This window comes from Lasioglossum baleicum, unplaced genomic scaffold (genome assembly GCF_051020765.1).
Source record: "Lasioglossum baleicum unplaced genomic scaffold, iyLasBale1 scaffold0059, whole genome shotgun sequence".
In the NCBI taxonomy this organism is placed as follows: domain Eukaryota; kingdom Metazoa; phylum Arthropoda; class Insecta; order Hymenoptera; family Halictidae; genus Lasioglossum; species Lasioglossum baleicum.
The window spans coordinates 308,119-321,507 of record NW_027469119.1 but is presented as its reverse complement, the minus strand read 5'-3'; the positions used below and the strand labels follow the sequence as shown (position 1 = coordinate 321,507).

Sequence of the window (13,389 nt, the reverse complement as noted above, 5' to 3'; positions counted from 1 at the left end):
GCGTTGAACTTTGAATATTTCTCTTCTTGCTGGGATTATGTCCGTGACCTCGTCGCAGCGGGAATTGAGAGAATATGAATTGGAAATAGAATTAGATGAATTGGGACGAAGATTTAGGATTTTTAGATTTGGATTGGACTTGGGATACGCGTTGGTATCTAAAATGGAAGAATCGAGATTCAACAATGAATTCGGTTTTGAATTCGAAATAGAAATTGAATCTGAATTGGAATGATACTTGTTCGTATCGGAATTAGTAGAATTGAGATTCAACGATGATTTCTGCTTTGAACTCGAAATAGAAATTAAATCTGAATTTGAATGATTCGCTCGCGAATCTGGATGCTCGTGGGAATTTGATATAGTAGACTTAGAGTTTGAAGTTGGAATTGAATTTGAAATAGAATTCATAAATCCTGACTCCGGATCGGCGATTTCCACGATACTTTCTACCTCCTCCAGCTCCATGTTCGGCGTGGAGAGTTCGATCGGTTCGCTCGTGGTGTTGACGCTCTGTATGTACGCTTTACCGTCGTCGATGCGCTTTGAACAATTCGGAATTATAACGCCGGGCGCGATTTCGCATTTTCGCAGGTAACCTATCCTAGGTCCGGCGGCGTTCATCGCTGTGTATACCGCGGCTCGCGGTTCGGTATGGCAACTCTCGCGTGAGCTAAAAGGAAACTCGTTTCCTTGCCATGTCATGCACCGGTTTCTATACGAAATGTCTGCGCCTAGGACTAAGAACGCAGATCCAAGAACTCCATCGGATGGAATTGCAGATGAATCTGGCACAACTTGAAATTCTACGGGCCTACCAGATATTGTTAAACATACGGATCCTACAGTCGACACGATTTCGTCGGTAATGCCAGACTTTAGAATTTTATTTCCCGTGTCGATTACAATATCGGGCTTTAATACAGAGGCTCTGATCAGGTTCGGTTCTGATCCTGTGTCTTAATATCTTTTATCAACTCGGGGATCATAACAATTATATGCGGGATTGCGGTATTGTCGCTGGGAGTTATTCTCGTTACTCTCTGGCCCTTTCTGTGCTCGGCTCGGTCGCGATTATTCAAGCGAATCGTTTGAGAGGTGCCTCCTGTCGTGGATTCGCGGCGGACAGGAGGCTTGGTCCGTTTCCCGACCGTTCGGTTTCGCGTTTGCGGCATCCGTAAATATCATGCTCGGACGTCTCGCAATAATTGCAGTACTTTGCTGGTGCAAAAGAGCTCGCGTAATCATCTTCGCGGCGTTGGGAGGAGGTGTACGCATCGTGATATGACTCGAGATGACATTCTCCGCGTGGTCTGTTTGAAAACAGGTCGGCACGCGTGCGATAAGGAGAGTCGTCGCGTGGCCCATCGTGGTATCGGTCCGGGCGATAACGGTCGTCGCGATAGCGCTTGGTTGTCGGACTACGGTCGACTCTGAAGTTGCGATATTGTTGTGCCGAAGAATCCCTATCGTATGAAAATGCGTATACGTCGGATTGGCGACTTCGGTAGGAAGAATATGATTGATCGAATCTCGGGTTCGACTGTGGGTGCTGCGGCGACGTCATCCTATCGGGGGATCTGTCGCGTGACGCGTCCGAAAATCGTACTCGTTCGTCGAATCGCTCGTATCGGTCTCTGTCTATTTCGTCCTCTTTATATAATTCTATCGCTTCATTGAATACGTGATTCAGTGATCCGTGTCGAAGGCGCCGGATTTCACTTCGGAGGTTCGGGATTAACCCGCGGATGAAACTATCTATCGTGAGATCGTCTACGTTCGCTATGTTCGGTTGATCGCGATCGCAGTCGAGGATCACGGCGCGGAGATCTTTTACGCGGCAAATGTAATCGAGAATATGCTCGTTTTGCCGCATGAAAATATTTGCCATCTGACCTCGGTAGTGGTCGACGGTGTGACAGGTGCCGAAAACGTCTTTGAGACGGTTGCACAGTTCGGTTACTGTTTCGACGTTTTCGTCTTCGATTGCGGTATACGCGATTCCGCGGAGTTTAATGATAATCAATTTCGACAGCGTTCTTTCCGCATGTCGAGGAACGAGATCGCGGGCGCGCTTGCAGGCTCGCGTGAATTGCAGCACAGAAATGTTCGTGCCATCGAATGAAGGAATCGAATCTATTGCGGCTTTTATAACTAGTCGCGAATTTTCTCGCTCAGGCGAGTAATCTCTACGAGTTGGCATCGGATCGTCTTGAAGAGGCGTTGCTAACGGGTGCAACGGAAAGTTAATCAAATTTTCTGTTCGCTGAGAACACGTGTTTCTCGATGGGTTCGCCATTTCGTCGTGGTGGTTGATCTATCCCAACGCTGCCACCAATTTGTTACGTCCCGGAGTCTGACTTTCGCGAAACTATCGTTCCGCGACCCATTCCCCTTACTGGACGCTCTCAAATGCGATACAACCTTTTGTCCACGCGGCACGTTACGTCCGACGTCTGACTGGGAACCACGACTTTCGCGAACATGCGTATTCTACTTAACGCTTACAGTAGATTCGCCCAAAGCGGCGGACGAGAGCAGAGATAACTGAGACGGCGCGAATCTTCGCAGGGAAATATTTAGCGACTTATCGGACAGTTGAGTATGACGATCGATGAGAGAATATAGGCAGGCTTCGTTTATGCGAACTGCTTTCGTTGCTCGTTGACGGCTGCAGTCGAATCAGGCTGGATCGTCGTAGGGAGGACGATGATCCTCACTCGTCCTGGGAAGATCACGTCGTCGGTGATCCTCGGTTGGCGGGAGATACCCCGCTGTTGTCCTCCGTCTCGCGTTCGTTGACGCGCACGTGCTTTCGTAATTGATAGCGACGAATGCGAATTGAACAGGAAAGTATCGCCAGCGCGAGGATGTAGGGAGAAGAACTAAGCGAGACTCACTTATTAAATTAATAACTGGGAATATATTTGTAACGTATGAAATGAAATTATAATGAACTAGAAGCGCGTGTTATAGCAGGACCGCTCAAAGGCGGATGAGAGCGAGGACTCGTCGGAGTCCGGACCGGGACATCCAGGAGGCGGCGAGCCTCGCTGGAGTCTTGAATGAACGTGTCAGACTGGCTGTCCGAATTGAACTGAATTAACTGAACTCTTTTTAGGATCGTGAGGTCGAATACATAGGTGTCTTATCTTCTACCGGATGTCTCGTTAGACATAACGCTATGGATGTTAAGAGAAGCGCGCGATTAATGATTACGGTGAATGCTACGTGATACTGTTACGGGGAATACATTAAGATATGATTATTATACAAGGGTTAAGATAAGAATGGGTATATGGTATGAGGTGAGAATCGGATCTGATGAACGGAGTGAAGTATAACTACTTATAACTAATCAATATTCTTAATAATTACGGTTACAATATCCTACTCTTATTGGCTATGCTTATAACCTATGGCAACACGTCGGCAGACGTGACAGTGTTTACTGGTCCGAAACGTGGTTCGCCGTCACCGTTCGCGGGAGCGAGGAGGCTGACGTCATCGCGCGAGAGTCCGTTTCGTGGTGTAACGACTAGTGATGACGTTGTTGGCAAACGCGACACGAATATTTACTAGTACATTCAGTGGTTGCATGTCGTTGACTGAGACAATTAAGACATCGTTTTAACCGAATAATGATCTCGCGACGTTTATTTTGAGGCTCGGCCAAATAAGATCGACAATTACTTAAATAATGTCGCGAATGACACAGAGGACACCCGGAATTTGATCCGTTGGAGGTGTGATCTGTACGCGGAGCGGACCCGATCGGCGTAGCAACGTGAAGACTGGTCGCGCTTGTCGTCGTCTCATCCGAACCGCTTACAATATTCAGAGATACTTCGTTGAGAATCTTAGTGCGCGACGCAATGTAATTCGACAACTCCGTAAACGTCGAGAAGCCGGGCTTCACCGCGGAAAAGGCAGTCCATTTCTCCAACGTAATTGTGTCGAGTTTGCGAGTGACCAGATGAACGAGCATGTCCTCACCGATCTGCTCAGGAGAACGATCGAGCTTTTTCAAACTTGATACAGCGGCGTTAGCGCGATCGATTAACGCTTGGAGTTCGCTCGCGGATTCCTGTTTAACGTGCGGTAGGTCGATGAGATTGGACAAGTGAGTCTTAATCAAAATACGCTTGCTTTTGAACCGCGAGGTTAAGGTGGCCCATGCCATTGAAAAATTATCGGAAGTAACTGAAATGTGCTTTATAGCCTCAAGCGCGGGACCAGTCAATGAGGAGACAAGATAATGCATGCGAGTGGAATCTGAGAGATCGCGATTCGCAATGATCAGGCCTTTAAAACGGTCCCGGAACGTTTCCCAGTTACTAAAATCGCCATCGAACGGAGGTAACGGAACGTGAGGTAAGTGCGTGAGATCTAACGACGGCCTAACGGTTGAGATAAAGCCTTTATCGCTCGGAAATTGTAATGGACTCACGACTTTCGGTTCCAGGGACGCTTTCGCTTCGAGCAGGTAGTCCTTGGCGATGAAGTAGGCTTCTTCCGTGGAGTCGAACTGCTCCTCCGTGAAGTACGGAGCTTCAGGCCGCTCCTCCTCAGGGGTCGAACCGAGCAGGGCGAGATGACCTTCCTGGAACGCGAGCCACACGTCCTCGAGAATGGAGAGGCGGCCAAGGACCTTCTCCAGAGTCACGTTGGCTTGCCCGATCTTCTTGAAGTTCTCCACGGTCCGTAGGATCTTCCGCTGTAGCATCGCTTGGCGTGGATAGTCCCCCATGGTGGATGAATGGACGGCGGTTGAACTTTTCACCTTCTAATCCGGCTCGAAGGACCAAAATTTATGTAGCGGAACGAGGCGAACACTTCGTAATCCGTACGCGATGTCGCCGGTGACTACGCACAGCGCTGTGCGAGAAGGTGAAATACCGTGGAAAATAACTTGAACCAAACACAGAATTGACTGACTGCGAGCGGACTGTATGTATTTTTATGAAAAGAGAGAGTACAGAAGAAGATTGAGAACTGGCGTTATAATCCGTTTTATACAAAGTAGATGTTGATTGCGATTACTGGCGATTACAACGGTTCATCAATATCTGGTCCGTTTTCGAGGACCCGGAGATTCCTCAGAGCGGTGTCGTTGGAAGATTGACTCGACAGGATCACGCGAGTATGACGGATCGATGATTGGTGGATCATCCTCGCGTGATCCTGTCGATACCCGAAGTCGGAGCGCGAGCCGATGAGCGACTTCGCGTGAAATCGCGATCGAGCGCTGACGTCACGACGGGACGAATGACGGTGTGTCGAGCTCGCCGACGCTCGCTCGATTCGCTCGCGAACAGGTGTTAATGCAAATTTATCATTTTTGCGCTTCTGTATTCTTCTTTTTATCACAGATTGCGGTGATGCTGCTATTTCCTTTGATAATGTATTGTTATTCTCGTTCACAGCAGTAGTTGTATTTTGTACTAGCTGTTTCAACGGTTCAACGATAGGTCGCAAATTTTCTTGTAACTGTGTCTCAGTTGCCATTTTCCCCATTTTTAAAGATAAATACTTTTTACGTATAGGGTCACTAGTTTTTGCTATCTCATTCATAATCTCAGATCGTCGCTTATTTTTACCCGTCAACGACATATTATTCTTTATAGCAATAAAAACTTATAACACGATGTATGTTCAAAGACTCTTATAGAGCAACTGTGATCGTCACATCACGACAAACTCATTAAATCCACGCCTATAGCGCCCTCGATTCATAGAGCTGTCTTTATCGATTACAAGAAATCTATATTTCTTACGCCAACAATTAGCGCAAAGTGTGCTAAACGTTTCGAACGACATATCGGTATTTACATGATCATGATGAATGTGTCGCAGATTGGTTGCATCTTGCTTGAATAGAATCAACAGATTGGCATTGTCACGGATCAAATGTTTAGGTATTCTAGCATACGATTGACACAGGTAGAAACAATCAACGTGCGAATGTCTACCCATTGAAAAATACTCTCTCATTACATCCTGATCATCGCACGCAACATCATCGAAGATAAATATTGAATCAGGGCGCGCCTCCGCGGGGGGAATTACATCAGTGTTGTCTGTGAAAGCAAAGTAACCCACATCCTCACCCACAGATGAGAAAAGTTTGCTTAAGTATTTATATTTAGGCTGATGCGCAATGATTTTGAATATACGTAAACATTTGCAAATCGTAGTCCGTTCACGCTTTCCAACAGACTAATCATAACATTCGTTTTACCACATCCAGAAGGACCGCTTATTACGCATCGAACATTATCTGGTAACAACACACCATGTTTTCGCATCGTATAGTTGTAGTGATCATCAAACACGCGACGCGTTGGAATATGAATATTCGTAGATTGTTTTATGAAACGCATGCTCTTCTCTTTTATGTTTTCCAGTTGAGAATGAAATGGTATTTATAGGGGTGAGGCTTTAACATCATTCATATCAGTGTTGTCAGTCATATTCGTGCATGAAAAAAATCTGCTTAAGAGAGAGACAATATGGGTGCAAAAAAGAAAAATACGAAGAGGAGTAGGAAAAACACTAAACGAATTCTCCCGATCGTCAAGCGTGGTGGCTTTCTACCACTATTGTTACCTGCTTTGTCGGCTATAGGAGCATTGACTGGTGGTGCTGCAGGGGTGATTAAAACCATAAACGATGCTAAAGCTGCGAAGAAACAATTAGAGGAAGCGCAGCGACACAATCGTGCTATGGAAGGTCGCGGAGTATATTTACGACCGTATACGAGTGGAAAAGGTTTATCGGAAAAGGAGAAAAAAAAAGAAAAGAAGGAAAAAGAAAAAAAGACCCTATGACGGACGTTGATCTAATGATTGCATGTAAAAAATTACCATATTTTAGAGGTGTTTTTATGCGTAATGAATTGCGAGGGCGTGCATGTGTAAACGAGCGGGGAATAGTGAATTTAGATGACAGTCACGGGCCAGAGACGCATTGGGTCGCGTATGTAAAACGTGGTTCACACGTGAAATATTTTCACTGCTGATTCGTTATTTCGGGCCAACTACATCAATCATATATAATCACAAACGTTTTCAGAAGTATACTGAAAGCGTGTGTGGACAATTGTGTGTGAAATTTCTCAGTGAAACATTGTTGTAGAATTTTTATAATAATGTCATTTACATTCACCCTGTCTGGAAGAAACAGTACATTGTCATCCAAGTATTTTCCGCCTATAGATCTTAGCAATGGAGGATACGAACTTGGATTGGTTGATTTGCAAACTTATTATACGATACCAAACATCAGCGCCAGTCTTGGAAACAATCGTTTCTACTTTGATGACAATGAGATCATCATACCTGATGGTTCATATGAATTGGATGCAATAAACGCGTATTTAACACGTGAACTGAACGATAGATATCCACAAGAGTCGACGGATAATGAATATCCATTAATCATACGAGCAAACAATAATACAATGAAAAGTGAAATTAAAAGCAAATATCGTATAAACTTTACGAAACCTCACAATGTTGGATCAATCTTAGGATTTTCAACAGATCGTGTTTTACAGCCAAACATGTGGCACACATTAAACACTCCTATTAATATCATCAATGTGAATATAATTAGAGTAGAATGTAATGTAACAACAGGATCGTACTACAGTGGTGCACTAGTTCATACTTTACACCAATTCGCCCCCAAGGTGCCACCAGGATATAAAATATCCGAAACGCCTACGCAAGTCATTTATCTTCCAATCGTCACGCGAGCAATAGACAATTTAACTATTCATATCGTGGATCAAACGGGACGTTTAATTGGTTTTCGAGGTGAGGAAATCACTGTGCGACTACACGCGCGACGAAGCAATGCTAATTCATAATAATAATACAACAATCAATGTGATAACCAACAATACATCAATTAGTAAATCATTGACCACGAACAACGTGAAATTTCTGCAATCGTTGGGGCTTATTGTTAAAAAGTGAAAGTTCAACATGTTCGATGACATTTTGAGCATCTCAGAGGTGCCAATCTTTGACAATAGGATAACGAAAATTGAATTACATACATACAATCCATGTGCCAACACAACATTCTGAAACAATGATGAGATACGAACAACAAGACTTGTACACGATACCGTGCAGAAACTTCCTATATATCGAGGGAAAACTCAGTTTACCAGGAAAACTTGAATTAACAACGGGGGATTCATCTATCGAAGCAACATCTTTAGACAACAATGCGGTTGCATTCATGTTTGATGAAATACGCTACGAATTGAATGGGGTTGAAATCGATCGGAACAGAAATCCAGGTACCACTACAACTATGAAGAATTATGTTAGTCTGTCTACGATGAGAAGCAATGCATTGTCCAATGCTGGATGGACTCATGAAGAATCGATGATTAGACAAAAAATTGCTACAGCCACGGCGCCGATAAATTTCAATTTCTGCATACCCATGAGCATGTTGTTAGGCTTCTGCGAAGACTATAAACGCATTGTGATAAACGCGCGACATGAATTAATTCTGATTCGGTCTCACACTAATGCAAACGCTTTGTACAGTTCTTCGGACAAAACAAAACCTATTTTAGATCTACATAAAATTCAGTGGCGAATGCCACACGTCGCATTGGACGAAATACATAGGCTATCTATGTTACGTATTTTGAGTAATGATACACCGATCAGTATGAGCTTTCGATCATGGGAATTGTATGAATATCTCTTGTTGCAAACAACCATGAAGCATACATGGGCGATAAAAACTTCTCCTCAAATGGAAACACCACGCTATGTGATATTCGCTTTACAAACTGCACGAAAGAATAATTTAACTAAAACGATTACACGATTCGATCATTGTTCGTTGTCCAACATTCGACTTTATCTGAATTCAGAGTCTTATCCGTATGATGATCTAAATATTAATTTTGATAATGGTAGATACGCGTTGCTCTATAATATGTATGCTAAATTTCAAGAATCCTACTATGGGAACGGTGATGCGTTGCTAAACGTTGCAAAATTCATAGAATACGCTCCGATCGTCGTACTAGATTGTTCCCGTCAAAATGAAACATTGAAAAATGCTACGATCGATGTACGAATCGAATTTGAATGTAACACAGACATTCCTCCATCGACAACTGCATACTGCTTAATTATACATGATAAAATAGTGGAGTATAATCCGTTGACGAATATTGTTCGGAAAGCTACATGATGTATAATCTTCTTTCTCAATAATAAAGTAATCAGACAATTAATAAGATATATTCTACCACCGACTTACAACTTTTTACAAATTAGACAATACATTGCGATAAATTATGCAACCTCTTTGACCGTTGTATTTGACTGTTACAGTCAGCTAATCTTTTAAACTTTCTGTTCAGCTTGCAAATTACCTGCAGACTTCTGATTATCAGTTTTTTGTTTGCCTTTTGATTGTCACAAGTGCCACTCTTTGATTGTCAATTCAAAACATTAAACAACTGTCACGACCGATGCGTAATTTGCATTCCTCTTTGACTGTTGTATTTGACTGTTACAGTCAGCTAATCTTTTCAACTTTTTTTGTTCAGCTTGCAAATTATCTGCAGACTTCAGATTATCAGTTTTTTGTTTGCCTTTTGATTGTCACTCTTGCCACTCTTTGATTGTCAATCCAAAACATTAAAAAACTGTGACGACCGATGCGTAATTTGCATTTTGGCAACATTTCTACTTTGTTAACATTTCGCAATCTTTCAGTAAAAAAAAATTATTGAATAATACTGAGAGAGAGAGAGATAGGGGTAGGGAATGTTGGTATAAAATGATCTTGCAAGTCCATACGAAGTTATAACTTCAACGATCGAGATCAGTGTCTCCGCAGAGTCAAACGGTCAGAATACTCGACAGCCGACACGCGACGATGAAACGTATTAACGCCGGGGCGCACGGGTCGCGCCAAAATGTTTCTGCCGCGACATCAGAAGTGGGATCTGATCAAACCTCACAATTATTAAATCCGGATATTTTGCGGTCACTATTGGAGCTGCAAAACCAGAACATGGTACGACTTATCGAGTCCATCAAACTTCCTTGTGCGCCTGTGGTATCGCTACCACAATTCAATCCGGAATTACCTGACGCCGATCCACGTGCCTGGTGTTCGACGATTGACGTTTGCATGACGGCAAAACCCTTGGATGGAGGAGCACTCGTTATCGCATTGAGCAAGGCGTTGAAGGGATCGGCATCCACGTGGCTGTCGCAGGTGTCATTTGCTGGAATGACATGGGCGCAATTTAAGGAAATCTTTCTCGCCCGCTACGGTTGCATCGAAACATGTGCCGCGACAGTGATCAACCTTTTGAACGGTCGGCCAAAGGACGACGAGTGTCTTGCTGCCTACGCTAGCCGCCTTATGACCACCCTCACGTCAAGATGGTCGAAGAAAACCATCGAGGAGGTCGCCGTATCAGTTGTGCTTGCGCATACCGCACAGTTTAATCGGCGTCTACACCACCTGGCATTTACGAATGACATCACCACCAGAAGCAGACTGCAGCAGGAACTGAAGGCATTTTCCAGCGCAAAACGCAAATACAACTCTACTGAGCCAGAACTGTCTGCAGAGAATAAGCGTTATAAACCAGCGCCTTCAAACCCTGTTCAGTGTCATTCCTGTGGTAAGCTGGGACACAAAGCCGCCGAATGTCGCAAGAGGATGGTGCGAGGACAAGTGCCTGTTAATACCAGTTCGGGGAGGCCAGAAGTGAAGAACAGTGTGACTTGTTATCGCTGCGGCGAAAAGGGACACGTCTCGACTCGTTGTACCAGGTCAGGAGCGACCAACAACGGCAGCGGTGTGACGTCATTCCGGGCAACGAGCGGCAGCAGCAACGCCGTGCACGCCGAACGTCGAGTCGATGTATGCGAAATCCGACCCGTGATCAGTCAGCTGACACAATCTGGTGAGTCGTATTCATTTTGCTATGATTCCGGTGCCGAATGCTCTCTCATCAAGGAAGGAACCGCGAGTAGATTTTCTGGTACGCGTCATAACACAGTGATTTCGATCGTAGGAATAGGTAACTCAAACGTATTTAGTACCTGCCAGATTCAAAGCGAGGTCTCGGTTAACGGGTATACTTTTGAGGTCCTATTTCATGCAGTACCTGACAACTGCTTGAAGTATGACGTCATGCTCGGGCGCGATATTTTAAAACAGGGGTTTTCAATTACAATGACCGCGAATAGTTTCTCGTTAACCAAAATTAAAGCGGTAGATTGTTCTAAGGTTTCTAAACCCTTTGACGTTGATAAGATTGATACTGATGTACCTCCTGAACACAAGGCCCAATTATCGAATTTGTTAAACGAATTCTCTGATACGTTTATCGATGGTTTGCCACGTACACGTGTGACTACCGGTGAGCTTAAAATACGGCTCGTTGATCCTACTAAGACTGTCCAACGTAGACCATACCGGCTCTCCCCTGAGGAGAGACAATTAGTGCGCGATAAAATAAAAGAAATGTTAGAGGCTCGTATCATACGACCCAGCTGTTCGCCTTTTGCAAGTCCCATACTGTTTGTAAAGAAACGTGATGGGTCGGATCGTATGTGCGTCGATTACCGCGAACTAAATCATAACACAGTTCCTGACCGATTTCCTTTACCCTTGATTCAGGATCAAATCGCTCGCCTGGCTGATACTAATTATTTCACGTGTCTCGATTGTGCTAGTGGATTTAATTTAATTCCCGTACACCCTGATAGTATCGAACTTACTGCTTTTGTGACACCCGACGGTCAGTATGAATACCTGAAAATGCCTTTCGGCTTACGGAATGCTCCGAGTGTTTTCCAACGTGCTGTCACTAGGGCCTTAGGCGACCTTGTCTATTCTTATGTCATCGTGTACATGGATGACATTTTAATTCCCTCGCGGGATGTAAATGAAGGGTTAGAGCGATTGCGCACGGTATTAGACCTTTTGACAAAAGCCGGATTTTCGTTGAAATTCTCCAAATGTTCATTCCTAAAAAGTTGTGTTGAATTTCTCGGATATAAAGTTTCCTCCGGGAAGGTCATGCCCAACCCGCGGAAAGTCGAGGCCTTGACAAAATTGCCGCCCCCGGAAACCATCTACCAGTTGAGACAGTTTATCGGACTCGCGTCTTATTTTCGAAAATTTATCCCGAATTTCTCACAGATCATGCGACCGCTTTTTCTTTTAATCAACAATGGTAAAAGTAAACTTAGCTGGACTCCTGAGCATGAAGTAATCCGTAAGAAAATTATCTTTATTCTCACGAACGAACCAGTTCTAATCATTTTCAACCCCAATTATCCAATTGAAATTCACACTGACGCAAGTGCCGACGGATATGGCGCAATTTTCTTTCTGAAGGTGGACGATAAACTTCATGTCGTTGAATATTTCAGCAAGCGTACCACAGGACCTGAATCCCGGTATCACTCTTATGAGTTAGAAACCCTAGCCGTGGTAAATGCTATCAAGCATTTTCGCCATTACTTAGAAGGGCGTCAATTTACCGTGATTACCGATTGTAACTCCCTCAAAGCCTCAAGAAATAAAGTCGACCTCACTCCACGTGTTCATAGATGGTGGGCTTATTTACAAGCCTTTGATTTTGACATTATGTACAGAGAGGGCACACGAATGAGTCACGTTGACTTTTTATCTCGAAACCACCTTCCCGAGCCTACAGGTTCAACTTCAACCCCACCTGTTTCGGAGAGGATTGAACAGGTTCGCGTTGATATAGCCACCCTTTCTGAAAACTGGCTCCTCGCTGAACAACAGCGAGACGATGAGATCCAGTCGATTATGACAAAGCTAAGAACCAACGAACTTTCACTCGAAACCGCTGAAACTTATGAGATTCGATCCGGTGTCTTGTACCGCAAAGTCCAGAGGCACAATCGTACAAGATGTTTGCCGATCGTACCGCGATCCTTTCGATGGTCAGTAATCAACCACATGCACGAATCAATAATGCATTTGGGATGGGAAAAGACACTCGATAAACTATACGAACACTACTGGTTTGAGCACATGTCAAAGTATGTGCGCAAATTTGTTGACAATTGTATTACGTGTAAGGTATCGAAGCCCCAATCAGGTAAAGTCCAAGCTGAACTTCATCCCATTCCCAAAGTTAGCGTCCCGTGGCACACCATCCATATCGATATAACCGGAAAACTGAGCGGCAAAAATGACCTTAAAGAATACGTCATAGTTCTCATCGATGCCTTCACTAAATTCGTTTTACTCTATCATACTTTACGCATTGACACCGCTAGTGTTACTAAGGCTTTGCAATCGAGTGTTTCCTTATTTGGATCCCCAAAGCGAGTAATTGCC

At 44.1% G+C, this 13,389-nt stretch overlaps 1 protein-coding gene across 1 annotated transcript; it reads left to right on the top strand.

Annotated features, from left to right (window-relative positions):
* The first annotated feature begins 8,100 nt into the window (after window positions 1–8,100).
* LOC143219695 (uncharacterized) lies at window positions 8,101–9,231 on the top strand. The gene has a single exon (XM_076445565.1). The coding sequence runs from the start codon at window positions 8,101–8,103 to the stop codon at window positions 9,229–9,231; it is 1,131 nt and encodes a 376-aa protein (XP_076301680.1).
* Window positions 9,232–13,389: the final 4,158 nt, after the last annotated feature.

Coding starts and splice junctions, on each gene's coding strand:
- LOC143219695 (XM_076445565.1), top strand. CDS start 8,101: ATGATGAGATACGAACAACAAGACTTGTACACGATACCGTGCAGAAAC.